We start from the raw sequence: 21,087 nt of genomic DNA, 5'->3' as shown, positions 1-21,087 counted from the left end.
GACTTAGGGCTTTGAGAGATAAGTAAACACTACAGATATATGTGCCCTGGTCAAATTTCATTCACTTTAAGACTAGGCCTTTGCGATACAGCACTGCGCTACATTAATGACAATTGTGTGGTTATGTAACGCTGTACCCAAGGAAAATTCATGTAATTTTTTCCCGCAAATAGAGTTTCTTTTGGTGGTATTTGATCACCTGTGCGTTTTTTTATTTTTTGTGCTATAAACAAAATAAGACCGACAATTTTGAAGAAAAAAAAAAAACCTTTTTTTTATTATTTGCTATAAAAAAAAATGCAATAAAAAAATGAACAGTAAAAATCAATTTCTTCATATATTTAGGCCAATATGTATTCAGCTACATGTTTAAAAAAAAAAAAAAATTCCCAATAAGTGTATACAAATTGGTTTGCGCAAAAGTTATGTCTACAAACTGACACTTTGTGGGATTCAGTGACACTAATACAGTGATCAGTGCTAAAAGTATGCACTGTCACTGTACTAGTGCTAAAAGTATGCACTGTCACTGTACTAATAACACTGGCTGGGAAGGGGTTAAACCTCTAGGGTGATCAAAGGGTTAACTGTGTGCCTAGCCAGTGTTTTTGAGTACTAGGTGTGCTGCTTTTACTAAGGGAAATAAAAAATTTTTCCCTGCTTTGCAGGGACACAAAATCCATCACTTCCCCCCTTGTTTACATAGGCAGAGCTCCGTTCTGTGTCTCTACACAATCGGCGGGTGCTGGCGGACATCCATTGCCTGGCACCCGTAGATTGGCTTCTGCTGTGAGTAATCACTGATACTACATATATATCTTCATCTCCCCTACATACAACACACAGACATTTTCTGGGAAAGGGAGAGAGAGGGAGAGAAAGAGGGAGAGGGGGAGAGAGAGAGAGGGAGAGGGGGAGAGAGAGAGAGAGGGAGAGGGGGAGAGAGAGAGAGGGAGAGGGGGAGAGAGAGAGAGAGAGAGAGAGGGAGAGGGGGAGAGAGAGAGAGAGGAGAGAGAGAGAGAGAGAGAGAGAGAGAGGGGGGGAGAGAGAGAGGGGGGGAGAGAGACGGGGGGAGGAGAGAGAGGGGGGGAGGGGGGGGGAGGGGGAGAGAGAGAGAGAGAGAGAGAGAGGGGAGAGAGAGGGAGAGAGGGGGAGAGAGAGAGGAAGAGGGAGAGGGAGAGAGAGAGAGGGAGAGGGAGAGGGGGAGAGAGAGAGGGAGAGAGAGAGGGAGAGGGGGAGAGGGGGGGGAGAGAGAGAGAGAGAGAGAGGGAGGGGGGGGGGAGAGGGGGGGAGGGGGAGGGGGAGAGGGAGAGAGGGAGGGAGAGGGGGAGAGGGGGGGGGAGAGAGAGAGAGAGAGAGGGGGAGGGGGGGGAGAGGGGGGGGAGAGGGAGGGGGAGGGGGAGAGGGAGAGAGGGAGGGGGGAGAGAGGGAGAATACGCTTTTTGGGATTTTTTTTTACCAAAAATATGTAGCAGAATACAAATTGGTCTAAACTGATAAAAAAAATTTGTTTTTTTTATATTTTTTTTGGGGATGTTTTATATCAGAAAGTAAAAAATAGTGTTTTTTTTTTTTTTTTCAAAATTGTCGCAATTTTTTTGTTTATAGCGCAAAATCTAAAAACTGCAGAGGTGATCAAATACCACCAAAAGAAAGCTCTATTTGTGGGAAAAAAAGGACATCAATTTTATTTGGGAACAGCGTCGCACGGCCGCACGATTTTTCCGGTAAAGTAGGGCAGTGCTGAATGGCCTGGTCATTAAGGGGGTAAAACCTTCCGGAGCTGAAGTGGCGATTTCTCAGTATTGGGAGGATTGACTTTTGATAAAGGACGTGGACTTTGTTTTCAGAATATAGGATACAATCTAAGCTGCCAGTAGGACACGCAGCTATAGTGATATGGCTCCTATAGGATGGTTTAGCAGAACTCCAGTGTGTATTTAGCAATGAATGTATGATTCCCTCTCCATAATACAGGCAGCTGAATTGTATAAACACAGCCATCAGACATTTACTAAAGGAGGAATTTGTTTTCCTGGAATTTTCCCAATGAGTCATCACAATGTCTATATATACAGATAAATCTCTGATCCACCATCTCTGTATCTTTATACTTCCTCTGATAAAGATAAGCCTGAAGGCATTCCCTGCGTCTGCCCTATGGCCAGAATGAGGTGACATGTTCATATTCTATACTGGCTGAGGACTTGGAACATGAACAGCAATGACCATTTCTTTCCTTCTGCTGGCAGAACTCACTACCGCCCCCTAGGGAAGCCCTGAACAGCCTAGTCTCCTTCCGGGAATGTAAAGCCTTGCAATTCAGAATCGGTTGCGATTGTTTTTTTCTTTCTGTATTTATACAACACCAAAATATATTATACAGGAAGTGTACATAGAATCACTAATATTATTACACAACCCTAAAGAAGCTCACTATTCAATGTCTCCTTTAGGCCCCATTCACACTAGTGCGACTTGTCCCGCGATTTTGGACCGTAAAATCGCATGACAAGTCGTTTTCCATTATTTTCAATGAGCCCCATTCATATCAGTGCGTTTTGAAGTCGCACCGACTTCAAAGTAGTTCCTGCACTACTTTGCCACGATTTTAATGCGTTTTGAGGCATATAGCCTTGCCATTGCTTTCAAAATCGCGCCGCGAAATCGCGGCAAAATTGCGTCGCACTAGTGTGAATGGGGCCTTACCCTCTTACACAAAAGTCAGTTGGTTCACATGCCAGTTAACCATTAATATATAAACCATTTTACCCCCTTAAACCACCTCCTTCCCAAGCCTATTCCGACACTTCGCTCCTACATGTGAAAATCTAAATTTTTTTTTGCTAGAAAATTACTTACAACCCCCAAACATATATATATATATATATATATATATATATATACACACACACACACACACACACACATATATATATATATATATATATATATACACATATATATATTTTTTTTTTTTTAGCAGAGACCCCAGAGAATAAAATGAAGTGTATTGCAATTTTGTGTGTCACACGGTATTTGTGCAGCGGTTTTTCAAACGCAATTTTTCTTGGGAAAAAAAAACACATTCATATAAAAAAAAAAAACAGTAATGTTAGCCCAATTTTTTTGCATAATGTTAAAGATGATGTTACATTGAGTAAATATAGGTACCTAACATGTTACGCTTTAAAATTGCGTCTGCCCGTGGAATGGTGGCAAACTACGATGTTTAAAATTCTCTATAGGCGTAGCTTTACATGTCTTTACAGGTTACCAGTTTAGAGTCACCCAGGAGGTCTGGTGCCAGAATTATTGCTCTCGCTCGGACGTTCGCGACAATACCTCACCTGTAGGGCGATCACCGTTTACATATGCGTGCGGGAGGAATTTATGCGTTCACATTTGCGCGTAAGCATGGTGGGACAGTGGCGCTTTAAATTTATTTATTTATTTTTTTTTTACACAAAATGTTTTGCTATCACAAGGGATGAACAACATTCCTTGTGATAGCATGGGCAGTGAGAGGTCTTCTTTATGGAGCGATTTGGGGTCCATGCATCCGCCCAGACCGAGATCGGTACAATCACCTGCTTCTCTGGCCGCTGATGGCCAGGTAAACAAAGGGGCAGAACTAGAAGGGACGAATACTCATCACTCCCGGTTTCCAGAGAGGGGAATGACGTCAGTTCCTCTCGCTCTCTCTCCCAGGCAGCCATCGCCGCCGGCCGCATTGTTCCCGGCCTCCATGATGGGACCGGAGAGCCCGGGAGAGGAGGCAGCGGGAGGGGGGGTGTGACCCCGTTTTGCCACCCGCAGAAGTGATCGAGTGGCTAACTCGCCACTCAGATCACTTCCGCCTTCTACAGAATAGCCCGCTGAAAATAATGGTACAGGGATGATGCCTATAGGTGCAGGAATTATCCCGGTATAACCACTGAATGCAAGAACATACAGGTAAGTCCTTGGGTGGGAAGTGGTTAATGACTAAGCCATTTTTTGCGATATGGCACTGCGTTACTTTGACAATTGCGCGGTCGTGCGAGGTTGTACACAAATAAAATGTATGTCCTTTTTTCCCCTACAAATAGAGATTTCTTTTGGTGGTATTTGATAATAATAAATTAATGAAAAAAACTAGATTTTTTAAATTTTATTTATTAGCTGTGTTTTATAGCAGTAAGTAAAAAAAAAAAATTATATATATATATATATATATATATATATATATATATATATATATATATATATATATATTTTTTTTTTTTTTTACTTTCTGCTATAAAACACAGCCAATAAATAAAATTTAAAAAATCTAGTTTTTTTCATCAATTTAGGCTAATATGTATTCTGTTACATATTTTTGGAAAAAAAATTCCCATTAAGCATATAATGATTGGTTTGACGCGTCTACAAACGATGCAATATTTTTATGGAATTTTTCTTTTTTACTAGTAATGGCGGAGATTAGCATTATTTTAGAGGGACTGCGACATTGCGGCTGACAAACTGGACATTAACTGACCCATTTTGGGGACCACTGACACTAAGAGTGATCACTGCTAAAAAAAAAAAAGAAAAAAGAAAATGCAGTCACTGCACTAATGACACTGGCAGGGAAGGGGTTAACATCAGGGGTGATAAAAGGGGGCTAAATGCCTCCCTAGGGAGTGCTTACTAACTGTGGGGGGGGGGGGGGTTGCTCTGATTGGGGGAAGACAGAGATGCGGGTTCCTGCCTAGCAGGAACACAAAATCTCCATCTTGTCCCCTTGCAGAACGGCGATCTGCCTTGTTTACATAGTCTGCCTCTTCAGGGGGTGACCGTGGGTGGCCAGCAGACATCGGGTTCGCCAGACCCATTGATTGACATCCCCACTAGGCAATCACAGAGCGATTGCACCTCCAGCAGTGCGATCGCACCATCTAGTGGCTATTGAACGAAACGACGTACAGGTATGTCGTTTCTAGCAATAGAGCCACAATGCCACAGTAAATACACGGCGGTCGGTTGGTAAGTGGTTAACAATATTTATTATGATACAATAATGATTTTTATTGTGTGTAGAAACTTGACCACCCAAAGAAAACCCAGACAGGGAGGCGGGGTATGCAAACTCCATGCAGATGTTTTCTGTGGAAAGAACTGAACCCAGAACAGATAACAGTTTTGCTCAAAAGTTTGCATCCCCTTGGAGAATTGGTAATATACAGTATGTACCATTTTTTACAAAAACCTGAGTGAGCAAAACACATTTCTTTTATTTATTATGGGATTCATATTATATAACTGTAGGTGACAACAGAATGGAACAAACATAAAACAAATCAATGAAATGCCTCCTGTTCAAAAGTCTGCATCCCCTTAGTTCCTAATACTGTGTATTGCCCCCTTTAGCATCAATGACAGCGTGCAGCCTTATGTAATAGTTGTCTATGAGGCCCTCACTTCTTGCAGGTGGTAAAGCTGCCCATTCATCTTGGCAAAATGCCTCCAGGTAATGTAAAGTCTTTGGTCGTCTTGCATGAACTCCCCAGAGTGGCTCGATGATATCAAGGTAAGGAGACTGTGATGGTCACTCCAAAACCTTCACCTTTTTTCTGCTGCAACCACTGGAAAATCAACTTGGCCTAGTGCTTCGGGTCATTGTCGTGCTGGAAAGTCTAAGAGCGTCCAATGTGCAGCTTTCATGAAGAAAAATGCACATAGTCTTCCAGTATTTTCTGATAACATGCTGCATTAATTTTGCCATAAATCTTCACAAGATTCTTGGTGCCTTTAGAGCTAACACCCCCCCCCCAAAACATAGGCGAACCACCACCATGCTTCACAGTGGGGATGGTATTCTTTTCGCTATATGCCTTGTTAATCCCTCTCCAAACATAGCGCTTATAGTTGTGACCATAAAGCTCTGCTTTGTTCTCGTCAGTCCAGATTACAGTGTGCCCAAAGCTGTGAGGCGTGTCAAGGTGTCACCGGACATTTTGTAACCATGCTTTTTTGTGCCACTGGCGCAGTAAAGGCTTCTTTCTGTCCACTCATGTTCAAGTATCGTTGTATTGTGCTCCTTGAAACAACCACACCGTCTTTTTCCAGCGCAGACTCCTGAGGTTACCTGTGGGTTTTTCTTTGTATCCCAAACAATTCTTCTGGCAGTTGTGGCTGCAATCTTTTTTGGTCTACCTGACCCTTGGCTTTGTATCAAGAGATCGCTGAATTTTCTACTTAAGTTATTGAACAGTACTGACTGGGTAATTCAAGGCTTTGGGCATATTTTTATATCCTTTTCCATCTCTATAAAGTTCCATTACCTTGTAACACAGGTCTTTTGACAGTTCTTTTCTCCCCATGGCTCAGTATCTAGCCTGCTCAGTGCATCCAACAATGCATCCAACAGTGCAGCTAACAAACTCATTGACTATTTATGCACAGACACTAATTGCAATGGAAAAAAAAGTAACAGTTGTGGAAAATTAACCCTTAATTGCCATTTTAACCTGTCTGTGTCACCCTCTGTGTCTGTACCAAGGCAAAACATTCCAGGGGATGGAAACTTTTGATCAGGGCCAATTGGGTGATTTGGGTTATCATTAGGATTTAAAGAGTGTCAAACAATTATGATAATAAATGGCTTCACATGATCACTATCCTTAAATAAAATACTTTATATATATATTTTTTTACATATTTTCAATAGCAATGCCAAAATGTCACTATTTCTGCCAGGGTATGCAAACTTTTAGGCACAACTGTAAATATAAAAGCATAATAGCAATGAATAAAAAGATGAAGTGACAGCATTGTCCTGACAAATTTACAGTGAGAGAAATCCACTCAGCAGAAACAGAGGATTTAAAGTCCTTTTTTTCCCCACAAATAGAGCTTTCTTTTGGTGGTATTTGATCACCTGTGCGTTTTTTATTTTTGCGCAATAAACAAAAAAAGAGCGACCATTCTGAAAAAAAAAAAATATATATATATATATTTTTACATTCTGCTATATAACATTCCCAATAAAAAAAAAAAAAAAAATTTAAAAATCAAATTTTTTTCATCACTATAGGCCAATTTGTATTCTGCTACCAAAAAAAAAAAAAAAAAAAAAAAAAAATCCCAATAAGTGTATATTGATTAGTTTGCACAAAAGCTATTGCGTCTACAAACTAGGGGAAAGATTTATGTAATTTTTATTTATTTACTAGTAATGGCGGTGATCTGTGATTTTTAGCGGGACTGCGATATTGTGGCGGACAGATCGGACCCATAACTGACATTTTTGACACTTTTGGAGGGACCAGCGACATTACTACAGTAATCAGTGCTAAAAATATCCACTGTTACTGTACTGACACTGGCAGGGAAGAGGTTAACCCAGGGGTGATCAAAGGGTGAAGTGTGAGCCTTGGGGAGTGTTTTCGAACTGTATGGGGGAGGTAATTCTGGAATCAACACAGAGACCTGTGATCCTAAATAGGAGGATCACAGGCTCTCTTTGTTCATTCCAGAGAGAACAACGATCTGCTGTGTTTACAACAGCAGACAATCATTCTCTCTCCACGGGGAGCAATTGCTGGTGCCTGGTGACAATCGCGGCCGCCAGCCCCATGGATCAGCTTCCCTGCTTCCTAATGGGGGGGGGGGGGGCGGACGTGTGCAACTCCAGGAGTGCTCCCGCAAACCGTCATACCCATATGCCGGTTCGCGCAGCTGAGCCAGCCTGCTGCAGTATATCTGCCAGAGGCGTAACTAGAACCTTCAGGGCCCCTGTGCAAGAAACCATGAAGGGCCCCCCAGACCCCTGGCCGGGGCCCTTCCCTTCAAACCTGCGGCGCTTCTCACTGATCCTGGGGCCCTTTACTCTCATTGCGAGACCCTTTCACAAGTTCTGCAGTGGGCTCCCTTCCTGCCATCTTGGGGCCTCCCCAAGGTGGTGGAATGCCAGGGCCCAGTGGCAAGTGTGACCTTTGCGATCCTGGAAGTTCATCCACTGGTGTCAGTAGTTTTTTTTTTTTGGTATTTTAATTGTATTTTTTTATCATTTTATTTTATTTTTTTTTTACAATGTCACTGACTATGACTCTGTACATTCAGAAAAGGAAGGAGCTGGTAAATTACATATTTACTGACTCATTCCTGGTTCTTTATTGTGACACATCCCCTGCAGCAGCCAGCAGGAGAGGGAAGGGAGCACAGTGGGGTGGGGGTGGGGGGGGACCAGGGGAGCACACAGGGTCTCAGAGACAGCAGAACACAGGTGAACTGGATAGGAGTGGCGGCGAGGGCAGCATACAGAGGAACCAATCTCCTTCATTTTTCTCCTGTAGCAAAGGAGGACAGTGATTTCTCTACATGCTGCCCCCTTCCCCCCCCCCCCCCGCCCTCCTATCCAGGTGTACAGGAGAGCCGAGCCGCACAGGCCCCCTGGAGCATGGGGCCCGGTTGCAATTGCAACCCCTGTAGTTACGCCCCTGATATCTGTGGTAGGTGGTCAGCAAGTGGTTAAAAATATTCCCACTTTATTCAAAACAGTTTAAACTCACATTTGAAAGTGTCTCCACTGACATGAGCAGGGCTTTTTTTCAGCTGAAACTTTGTGGAACTCCGTTCCACCACCTCTGGCTCAGGACCTCTGCTCCTTGCTCACCATTATCACTTGTAAAAACAGAAATCCAGCTTCTGTGTTTAAAAAGTGACAGCTTGCCTCCCAACAGCAGAGTGCAGGATGGGCATAGGTGTGCACAGCCAATTGCATTAGGGTGTGCACCTCAAAGCTCAAACACGTACATGTGTATATCTATACTGATGGTGTCAGTAGAGCAGAGATTGGTGTGAGGGCAGTGGATGGTGTCAGTAGAGCAGTGGACGCTGTCAGTAGGGCAGAGAGTGGTGTAAGGGCAGTGGATGGTGTCAGTAGAGCAGAGATTGGTGTGAGGGCAGTGGATGGTGTCAGTAGAGCAGAGATTGGTGTGAGGGCAGTGGATGGTGTCAGTAGAGCAGTGGAAGCTGTCAGTAGGGCAGAGAGTGGTGTAAGGGCAGTGGATGGTGTCAGTAGTTTTTATTTTTTATTATATTTTACAATTTTATTATTTTTAGTATTTTGTATAAACATTGTAGGAGCCGTTAGGGGGCTTTGCTGAAATATCAGGGGTTCAAACAGGGTGAATCTGCACCACACAGGGTTATTAGGGTGTGCCCAGGTACACCTGGCACACCCTGTGCGCATGCCTATGAGGATGGGGACAAGAGAAATGCAGGTTCCTAGGGTGCAGTGCAGATGCCGACACCCCCACTGGATGATCTCCCTAAAAGTGAAAGAGGTAGAGCCAACTACAGTATGCGAGGAGGGTACAAGAGACTGAGTGCTTCAGCTTATTACAGCAACAAATGTATGACATGTAGTAGATGGTGGAGCTTTTAAGGAGGTGAGGATTAGATGGGGGTAGTGGAGGGGGGGGGGTGCATGCAGAGGTCAGAGCTGGAGAGGGGTGAAAGAGATGTGGATGGGGAATGCGGAGGTAAGCAGCTGTGGAAGAAGACTAAACTGCACTCTGTGTAGCACATCTGAACTCTGCACTCTGAATGCAGCACACCCCCGGACCCTGCACTCTGTGTGCAACCTCTCCCAAACTCTGCACTCTGTACATAATGCACTCCTGGTATTAAATACCCCTTTGAGACCCTCCCACTGTTAGTGAAATTTTGCCACACCCACTATTTGATGGGGTTTGGAGGGTGCGTGTGTGTGTGTGTGTGTGGCGGGGGGGGGGCGGGGGTTTTGAGGGGTCATGGTTGAGTTACTGTACCTATTTTCTGAGAAAAGAAGCCCAGGACATGAGTGTAAACAGCATTGGATCCTGTGCATTGGATCAGCTGCTGCGAACCGACCTGACTTATTTACGAATCGCGGGCGGAATCGCGGCGATTCTGCCCGCGATCAATACGCTGACATGTGAATGCAGCCTTAAGGTCCTTTCGCACAGGCGTTCCGTATTTCAGTTTTTCATCCCATCCGATTGCGGATGAAAAACGGACATAATGCATGTCAATGGGATTGCGGATATCAGCGGATGACCATCCGCTGATATCCGATTTGCGTCCTTTCCGATCAGTTCTGCTTTTTGGAACGGAAGAGAACCCTATTTTTCTTCCGTTTATAAAAACGGAACGGACGCAAATACGGATGTCAGCAGTGTCATCCGCAATCCCATTGACATACATTATCTCCTTTTATCATCCACAAACGGATGGGATGATAAACGGACATACGGTATGGACACTCGAGAGTGTCATCCGTGTCGGTGTAAAAAAAAAAAAAAAAAAAAAGTGCCTGAGCGGAGGAAAATACGATCCGCCACGTGTAAAAGGACCCTTATGATTGATGTACACACTTGTGGCTATTTCTTTCAAACATTGTAACATCTTTCTGTTACATTTGTTATACGTTTGCTAAATTCATAACACATTCATGTGTGGGTATTTATGAAAGCACCAGAACACTTTTTCACACATTCAGATAAGCAAAAAAAGTTTATTTTTTCTTTGATACAATATCAATTTAGTAATAATTTTTCTTTCACACGGCACGATTGATGATTTTGTAAAAGTATTTATTTGGATACATCTATATATTTTTTGCCTATATTTGTGATTGAGACATTCTCAATAAGACAGCAGCAGTATCAAGCAATTATCACCTAGGCGCGGTCATTTGTTATACATCTTTTTAGTTCAACAATTTTACTTTACCTAATCCTCTGCTCCTCCATGATCCAAAGATGGACTGACTGTCCCTAGGTGTCCATGTCCAGAGCAGAGCTATGAATCCTGTTCTGATATTAACCACTTGATCTCTGGAAGATTTACCCTCCTTCATGACCAGGCCATTTTTTGCAATAGAGCACGGTCTTATTTTTTTTACAGTTGTGCGGTCGTGCGACACTACATAAACAAAATGTATGTCCTTTTTGCCCCACAAATAGAGCTTTCTTTTGGTGGTAATTGATCACCTCTGCGGTTTTTATTTTTTGCGCTATAAACAAAAAAAGGCTGACAATTTGGAAAAAAAACAATATTTTGTACTTTCTGATATAAAACATATCCAATAAAATTAAAAAGAAAAAAAAAATCAAATTTCTTCATCAATTTAGGCCAATATGAATTCTGCTACATGTTTTTGGTAAAAAATAAATCCCAATAAGCGTATATTGATTGGTTTGCGTAAAAGTTATCGTGTCTACAAACTATGGGATATTATTTATTTTTTTTAACTAGTAATGGCGGCGATCAGTGACTTTTAGCGGGCCTGCGCTATTGCAGCGGGCAGTTGGGACACTAACTCACTCTTGACACTTTTCAGGGACCAGTGACACTAATACAGTGATCAGTGCTAAAAAATATGCACTGTCACTGTACTAATGATACTGGCTGGTAAGGGGTTAACATCAGGGACGATCAAAGGATTAAATGTGTGCCTGACCAGTGTTTTACTACTGTGGGGGAGGTGCTTGTACTAGGAGAAGGCATGGATTGGTGCCCCTGCTTAGCGGAGAGATAGGATCCATGCCTTCCTTACTGACAGAATGGTGATCTGCCTGTGTACCGAAACATCGGCGGGTGCCGGTGGACATCAAGTCTGCCGTACCTACCGATCAGCTCTTACTGTGTCTAATCACAGCGGGAGCGGGTCGCTGGCAGCGCACGCCCCAGACCCAGAAGTGCAGGATCACATACTAGGTACGTGATCCTGTGCAGCAAAGCGGCCTTGCCACCGTATATATACAGTAAATGGCCGGCAAACGGTTAATCTCAGAATCCTAAAACATGTGGGTGCAGAAGCTGCAGGGATGAGCGAGGGATCAGATAAATAAACCGCTTTTTATTTCTAGCAATAAAGCTGGCATCGAAACTTGGTTCCCTGTTGAATTGGCCAAATGTGCAGGCTGGATGTACAGGAGTCAGTCAATCGATCGGCCTCTGGACAACCAGCCTGTTGGAAAATGTGCGTACGATCAGCACCGCTGTCAGAATACAAAGGCTCGGTGGGGAGGATTACCCCAACTAAATTGCTGGTTGAAAGAAAAAAAAAAAAAAGAAAAAAAAAAAAAAAAAAAAGAGACTCATATTCATATATGGGCTGCTTAACCACTTCTGAGCCGGAAGATTTTCCCCCTTAATGACCCGGCCATTTTTTGCGATTCGGCACTGCGTTACTTTAACTGACAATTGCGCGGTCGTGCGACGCTGTACCCAAATAAAAATGATGTCCTGTTTTCCCACAAATAGAGCTTTCTTTTGGTGGTATTTGATCACCTGTGTGATTTTTTTTTGTTTGAGCTATAAACAAAAAAAGAACGACAATTCTGAAAAAAATATATATATATATATTTTTCACTTTCTGCTATATAACATCAAATTTTTTCACCATTTTAGGCCAATTTTGTATTCTGCTACATGTTTTCAGAACAAAAAAAAATCCCAATAAGCATATTTTGATTGGTTTGCACAAAAGTAAAATCGCATCTACAAACTAGGGGAAAGATTTATGTAATTTTTTTTATTTATTTATATTTTTTTTAGTAGTAATGGCAGCAATCAGCGATTTTTAGCAGGACTGCGACATTGCAGGGGACAGATCTGACCCCTAACTGACATTTTTGACACTTTTGGAGGGGGCCAGTGACATTACTACAGTAATCAGTGCTAAAAATATGCACTGTTACTGTAATAATGACACTGGCAGGGAAGGGGTTAACCCAGAGGCGATCAAAGGGTTTAATGTGATCCTAAAGGGGTGTTTTCTAACTGTGAGGGGGATGGGCTTGTGAAATCAATACAGAGACCGGTGCTCCTAAATAGGAGGATCACAGGAGCTCTGTATTGATTCCTGAGAGAACAGCAGTTCTCTCTTCATGGGGAGTGATCGCGGGTGCCTGGCAGCAATAGGGGCTGCCGCCCCTGTGGATCGGCTTCCCCGCTGGCAAATGGGCGCTCCCACAGACCGCCGTACAGGTACGGTGATTCTCGGGAACCTGCCGCTGCATTACTGCAGCGGCTGGTCGGCAAGTGGTTAACCAAGCAAAGCCCCGCTCTTCTTTTTTTTTTTGCCAAGGGTTGGGCTGTTCCTACTCCAAAAATTAAGTTGTTGTGGCTGGATACAGGCCCTAACTGAAGACGTATTTAAGTGTCTTTAGATGCCCCGATCTCATCCAGTTTATGCAGAAACCTCTGAAGAAAACGAGAACTACACAACACACATCAAATACAACCAGTGCAGCTGAGAGGAGCAATACTGCAAAGTGGCCAGCAGGAGGCAGCACTTACCTGCTACTTGAAAGCAGTAAACATTAAATTCATGCAGCAAGGCAGATAAGCCAAAAAGACATGACATTAATAAGCACATAAAGAAGATAAAACTGGAATAGAGGTTTACTCACATTGTACCAGCTCTGGCTCTTCTGTAAAGAGAAAGAAAACATGTTAACATCTCATCTTTTCATTAAAGATACTAACATCATAAGGATTACAGAAAAGAACAAGGATTATAGAAAAACTAGGTCATATAGAAATACACTGCATGAAAATGTTATTACAGACATCACGTCGTAAAAAAGGCACAACGACTTCTGGACTGCATCTTCCATTAAACCCGGTGCCATCGTCACTTTGGAAGGTCAGCATTCTGCTTTCACTCTGATTTAAAGAACAACATTCATGAATGAAGAGAATTCGAATAAAATAATTGTTTACATCTCCATTAGACTTGTATTCATCTACACTGTACCTTCCAGACGAGTTAAAGAATAAAAAAGAACAAAAATGTTGTTTGACAAAGATGCGATAATGTAAGCAGCTTTTATTACAACTTTGATGAAGATCAAATCAGATCCAGAGTCCACTTCTAGAAATCCGATTCTTTAACTGACGAAGTTCCGTTCAAAATTTTTCATTCTCAAAACGTTTGTTCAATTTTCTAAATCATTAGTTGGGTCAAATTGACGTTCGTTTTCAACCACAACAACAATCAAAATTTGAAAGAGCAGGATGGAAACCAATTCTCTAAGAAATTTCTAACAGTGAATGTGGTTTTCGTTCAGGAAGTTACATTCATTCCAAAACCAAATGTTAAAAGCAAACTAAAGTTTGAAGTACTTTTAAACAACAAGTCGGTCATTAAATGTGCAAAGAATTTTATTACAAATGTTTATACAAACGTTGTTTGTAAAATCTACTAGTGTATGGCCAGCCTTAGGATTCTCAAACACAAGGGTTGAATTGCTGGTGTTGCTTTGCATTGCAGCAGGGCAAAATACTTCTTAGCAAATATATCAGAGCATTTCCACGAGTACTCATGTAAAAGCTTAGTATCGGCAATGATACCGACATCGGTGCAATACTAGAGGTAAGTACAGCTGGGACCAGATGGATGGGGGGGGGGGGGGGTGGTGCTATAGTGTTAGTAACCTTTATTTTTTTTTTAATTTCTTTTATAAAAGGTGAACCACTTTTAATTATAATGGAATAAAGGGACATTTTTTTGGATAAAGTAGTGTTGCACCCCTAGCTGGGTGCTAGTGTAAATAGTTTTTTCTGTTAGTGTAAGTACATTTGGCTTGGCTAGCAGCCAAGCCTGTGCTGAATCTGGGTCAGGGTTGAGCGACTCTGGGAAGCTGGATGACTCATCAAGCAGCACCGCTGACACCTCCCCCTACTTGCTAGAACCTTGGAGAAGCTTCCAGAAGTATGGGTGGGAGGTTCAGAGGGGCTGCTTTAAATATTGGCGAGGGCCCTAGCCAAGTGGGGATTAAATACTCTTAAATACTCCTGAATCATGCCAGCAGGGGCAATCGGGTGGAAGATGGAGTGCTGAGGTGAGGAGGCTGTCGTGGCCCTTGAGGGTGCCCTCAAGCCTGGAGGGACCCTCTACAGCACACAGAGGAATCTTTGCCTGGATGCAGAGGAGAAAGTTTTGAGGACAGCAGGAGAGAGAGTCGGCACATCCAGGTGGTCTCCATGAGAAGTCAGCTGGGTGAGCTGGTGAGTGTTCAGTCTGGGAGGACTGTGGGAAATAAACAGGAGAGCTAGTGAGAGAGGCAACTGCAGCCAGGTGGGCTGGCAGTGCCTGAAGAAGTGGTGCTGGGATTAGTAGACACAAGAGATGCAAGCTTCACACTGAATTTAAACCTAAGTGACCTGCGGTCCCCGTCTGTAAAGGGCCTTTGCTTTATCTGGCTGAGTGCTTTGCCAGATTCTTCAGTGTTCCATCTGAGTCTGTGTTTTGTCTACAAGCGAGTGCTGGGAATGGGAGTGTATATAGGAAAGTTGTCCCTGAAGAGTTCTGAAGTCAAGTGGGCATCCCATAATTTCCCTATCCAAGTTTTATCCCCCCAATAAAACATAAAATCAAGAACTGGACTGTTTCTGGACTCTGGGATACTGTGACGATTTCGTATGCCTTGCTGTGCAGGGTGGGGGGATCCCAATTTACCAGTGGCTCCTATGGGGGGGGGGGGAGGGGTGCGCTACAGTAGGGAAAGCGTCAAATCTTCTGTCAGTTTATTATGTGCTTCATTTATCCCGTTGGGGAGATATTCATTCACTTCCTGTACAAAAAGAAAATAAGAGGACTTCTCTGCAATACTGCGGGTATTGGAAAATTGTCCCTATTTTATAGGCCCCTTTCACAAGGGCTTTCCGATCCGGTCTGCCTGTCAGTTTTTCTGGCGGACCTGATTGGATGCTCCATGCAACCCTATGGAGCAGCGGATGTCAGCGGTGACATCTCCACTGACACCTGCTGCTATCTGATCCGATACGGTCCGTGAAATCCGAACGGATGGAAGGCCTTTTTCCATCCGTCTGGAGAATCGGATCGGATAAGATCAGATGAAAACGAACAGGTGGCCCGTTTTCATCCGCTCTCCCATAGAGGAGAGCGGGGATCTAACAGCTCCATCTGGGCACAGCGTGTGGAGACGGACCCATCATCCGCCTGCTCAGCGGGGATCAGCGGATCGATCCCCGCTGAGCAAAACTGAATCCATCGGGCGCACCGCCCGTGTGAAAGGGGCCTTAGTTCTACAAAATTTACTTTGCCATCCCTTTCTGTCCCACTGGCAATGATCTTAAGGACAAACAAAGAGGGCGAGTCTACCCAACAGGCACACAGACACCTAATAAAATCTGGCAGAGGCGCCAACCCATTTAAACCCAATCCAAAACTAAAACATACATTTAGCCTTTACATAGACTTTAGCACTTCATCAGCTCTGAACATTCGATGATCTATTACTTAAACATGTATAATTTGTGGTGCTCCAAATGCAAATGAGGAAGACGTGATTAATAAGTAGGTTAGGCGTACTGCTACTGCTAGCGTAACAAGCTCCCAAGACATGCAATATAAATTAAACTAAAGCAGCACCCCCCCCCCCCCCTCGACAGGTCTGGAAATTGACTTGGACTGGTCAGTGTGGGGTTAATGTTTACAATGGAGGATGGATATTCTGAAATAGAACTCTTCCATTTACTTAATGCTGACGATCTGATCAGAAATGGCTGAGCGTGGCTATTTCCGAGTACTCAGCTCCACATCACGGGGCTCTTGTTCCTGAGGCTGTAATTAGGATGGCGCAGCACTGGAACTGCACGGGCTGCACACTGTCACTGCATCTCACTTAGACGAGCCGAGAAGAGAGCGAATCCCATACACCGAGCACGCTCTACACCAGATCTGCTCATGAGGATGACAACAAGCTATTTATAAACGTATCCTATACCAAAGAACTGACCCCCCCCCACATTTATTTGAACTAGTTGTTAGTGTATATGTATTGTTTTATAATATTTGTATTTACAATGAAAAGACATGTGCCTTTATCTCCCTTTCTTCTGAAGCCCAATCTGCGCTCATATTGCGCTTCAGAGGCTACTGACAGGTGGTAAGGAAGCAATGTGACGCCTCCCCATCTGTTTTAACCCCATTTTTGCTAACCAATGCCGTGCAACTGTTCCAAGCCCAAGGGATAAATACCACATAGATTTTTGCCTTATAGTATATATTCAGCATAAGTTATTTTGATACCAAAAGTATTGGGACGCCTGCCTTTACACGCACATGAACTTTAATGTCATCCCAGTCTTAGTCCGTAGGGTTCAATATTGAGTTGGCCCACCCTTTGCAGCTAGAACAGCTTCAACTCTTCTGGGAAGGCTGTCCACAAGGTTTAGGAGTGTGTCTATGGGAATGTTTGACCATTCTTCCAGAAGAGCATTTGTGAGGTCAGGCACTGATGTGAAACCAGAATTCCTGGTTGGCAGTCCAGTGTGAATGGGGCCTTAGCGTGCAACCAGTGTAAATGGGGCCTTAGCGTGCCGCCAGTGTGAATGGGGACTTAGCGTGCCGCCAGTGTGAATGGGGACTTAGCGTGCCGCCAGTGTGAATGGGGACTTAGCGTGCCGCCAGTGTGAATGGGGACTTAGCGTGCCGCCAGTGTGAATGGGGACTTAGCGTGCCGCCAGTGTGAATGGGGACTTAGCGTGCCGCCAGTGTGAATGGGGACTTAGCGTGCTGCGGCCTTAGTGTGCTGCCAGTATAAATGGGGCCTTATTGTGCCGCCAGTATGAATAGGGCTTTAGTGTGCCGCCAGTGTAAATGGGGCCTTAGTGTGCCGCAAGTGTAAATGGGGCCTTAGTGTGTAGCCAGTATGAATGGGGCCTTAGTGTGTAGCCAGTATGAATGGGGCCTTAGTGTGTAGCCAGTATGAATGGGGCCTTAGTGTGTAGCCAGTATGAATGGGGCCTTAGTGTGTAGCCAGTATGAATGGGGCCTTAGTGTGTAGCCAGTATGAATGGGGCCTTAGTGTGTAGCCAGTATGAATGGGGCCTTAGTGTGTAGCCAGTATGAATGGGGCCTTAGTGTGTAGCCAGTATGAATGGGGGCCTTAGTGTGCAGCCAGTATGAATGGGGAATTGCATCTGCCCCTCTATAAGCCAACATGTTTGAGTTCAGCTCATGAAAAATGGGGGCAAAAACAAGTGTTGCATTTATAATTTTGTTCAGCATAATTTCTCATCTATGGGCACCCAATATTAACTAATGCATAACCCATGGAATCCATAGAAACAGACATACAATGGCATTGTATGTGGCTCACAGTAACAATGAATCTATAGGAAGAAAAGGTCTGGTGTTGATTATCTTAATCCCGTGCAGTGCAGCTTATAGAACTATTGACATTTTCTATGAAAACTTCTCACGAGGCTGAACAAAGTGAAGAAATATGAGTAATTACTGTTGTTAAATAATATTACACCTGTAGTGGCTGACACGCAGTTCTTTGAGAGTGAGAATATAGCCGGATTAATCAGCTTAGAAAAGGAGATTGAACTGATAGAATTGTGTAATATTCACATTTAACCTGTTTAACATGGTCTATAAATATCCCAACTGAACCCAATGAATGGAATTGAGCAAGACAACCTGCTGACAGGGCACTGATATGGAAGAGTAAAACCTCTGTTCAAAGAATGTCTGACTATCATATCACGAGAACCCGACAGAGTGAACCCATTGTGAAACATTACTGACATACAGTGCAAGACCCGCAGTGGGCTGTCACCTTGACAGGCTATAGGTGACGGGTCAGGATACAATGCTGGTTCACTCGAGGGATATCACCAATTCCAGGATATCCACAAGAGTTACATCATTTGGCAGAGAGCCGTTCTCTACATCCAGTGAGAATTCCAGGTATTGGGTCATAGTAGGAGTAAGGCCACAATAAATTGGGGCCAGCTATAGCGCTTGCTTCAAGTGAACCAATGCTGGACAATCGCTTGTCATTACAAAAAGGTTTAAAAAAACATGTGGGGTTGGTAGGCTTTAAAATATATAGGACACATTAAACCTACATAAAGTGCTTGGTGCTGATATCTCAATTAAGTAATGTGCAAGAATGAATATATATGTGTAGAACACAATGTGTGATAAATAACAAATGATCTTAAAATAATACTTGAGTTAGATGACACAATATAGGTATAAAGAATAAATATTTAGATATAATAAAATGCAATTTTATAAAGGTGAGGAAGGTGCTATATTTAGGTGATTAAATCAATCAGGTAAAAAAATATATTATTAATTCATATATAATGATTCATATGTGACTCGAGTGCAAATGTGCAGGTAAAAATGTCCATAAATAATAGTTCATATGTGACTCGGGTGCAAATATGCAGGTAAATCTTGAGTGCCAATAAGGAAAGAAAAAGTGCAGGTGCTCTGTGTTGAATCCTCCAATGATCCAGTGCTGGTACTTTTTGGTGTCAACGTGGGGGGATAATAGAAGAACACACTCACCAGATGATGTGGGTCTTATATACCTTATAGTATTAAGACCTGTAAACGCTTATTTGGCCACCAGGGCCAGGGTAGACACTGCTGGGCTTTATAGTACCACAGTAATCGGGATTTCCCTCTCCTGGATAAACCTCGATCCACAGTGTCCAGTCAGGGTATGCAGGATAAAAAAGCTCCAGATAGTGTGTTACCGTAAAAATTGTTTGTTTAATAAAATTGGTAGGTAAACAGTACATGAAATAGTAAAAAACCGCCAGCCGAAATGGTGCCAGTGAGTGAAGAGCGGTGAATACCGGCTTGCGTTCCACTCAGGCACCCGTGACTTGAGCAGCGTGCGTTCCACCTTACGCGCGTTTCGTCAATGTGTATGATGTCTTCAGAAGTCTCTGAAGAGGTGCAGCGTGCGTTCCACCTTACGCGCGTTTTGTCAATGCGTATGATGTCTTCAGATGTCTCTGAAGAGGTGCAGCGTGCGTTCCACTTTACGCGTGTTTCGTCAATGTGTATGATGTCTTCAGAAGTCTCTGAAGAGGTGCAGCGTGCGTTCCACCTTACGCGCGTTTTGTCAATGCGTATGATGTCTTCAGATGTCTCTGAAGAGGTGCAGCGTGCGTTCCACTTTACGCGTGTTTCGTCAATGTGTATGATGTCTTCAGAAGTCTCTGAAGAGGTGCAGCGTGCGTTCCACCTTACGCGCGTTTTGTCAATGCGTATGATGTCTTCAGATGTCTCTGAAGAGGTGCAGCGTGCGTTCCACCTTACGCGCGTTTTGTCAATGCGTATGATGTCTTCAGAGGTCTCTGAAGACATCATACGCATTGACGAAATGTGCGTAAGCTGGAACGCACGCTGCTTACGTCACGGGTGCCTGAGTGGAACGCAAGCCGGTATTCACCACTCTCCACTCACGGGCTCCATTTCGGCTGGCGGTTTTTTACTATTTCATGTTTACCTACCAACCAATTTTATTAAACAAACAATTTTTATGGTAACACACTATCTGGAGCTTTTTTTATCCTGCATACCCTGACCGGACCCTGTGGATCGAGGTTTATCCAGGAGAGGGAAATCCCGAGTACTGTGGTACTATAAAGCCCAGCAGTGTCTACTCTGGCCCTGGTGGCCAAATAAGCATTTACAGGTCTTAATAACATAAGGTATATAAGACCCACATCATCTGGTGAGTGTGTTCTTCTATTATCCCCCCACGTTGACACCAAAAAGTACCAGCACTGGATCATTAGAGGATTCAACACCGAGCACCTGCACTTTTTCTTTCCTTATTGGCACTCAAGATTTACCTGCATATTTGCACCCGAGTCACATATGAACTATTATTTATGGACATTTTTACCTGCACATTATATCTAAATATTTATTCTTTATACCCATATTGTGTCATCTACCTCAAGTATTATTTTAAGATCATTTATTATTTATCACACATTGTGTTATACACATATATATTCATTCTTGCACATTACTTAATTGAGATATCAGCACCAAGCACTTTATGAAGGTTTAATGTCTCATATATATTTTAAAGCCTACCAACCCCACATGTTTTTTTAAACCTTTTTGTAATGACAAGCGATTGTCCAGCATTGGTTCACTTGAAGCAAGTGCTATAGCTGGCCCCAATTTATTGTGGTCTTACTCCTACTATCTCCTACTTTTTCTGTAGCAGCTTCATTTCTAATTATCTATTTATTTCTATAAATACTGCT

At 43.3% G+C, this 21,087-nt stretch overlaps 1 protein-coding gene across 5 annotated transcripts in view; it reads right to left on the bottom strand.

Annotated features, from left to right (window-relative positions):
* GRAMD1B (GRAM domain containing 1B) overlaps positions 1-21,087 on the bottom strand; it is a gene marked incomplete at its 5' end in the record, with an annotated part of 441,171 nt that overhangs the window by 107,889 nt on the left and 312,195 nt on the right. For all 5 annotated transcript variants that reach the window (XM_082273752.1, XM_082273757.1, XM_082273755.1 and 2 more), the window contains one exon: positions 13,434-13,454. In XM_082273752.1, the coding sequence (XP_082129878.1) occupies positions 13,434-13,454 (21 nt within the window). The remainder of the gene's footprint in view (positions 1-13,433; positions 13,455-21,087) is intronic.

This window comes from Pelophylax lessonae (genome assembly GCF_965119305.1).
Source record: "Pelophylax lessonae genome assembly, chromosome: 12".
NCBI classification, from domain to species: Eukaryota; Metazoa; Chordata; class Amphibia; order Anura; family Ranidae; genus Pelophylax; species Pelophylax lessonae.
This window is presented reverse-complemented; position numbering and strand designations above follow the sequence as displayed.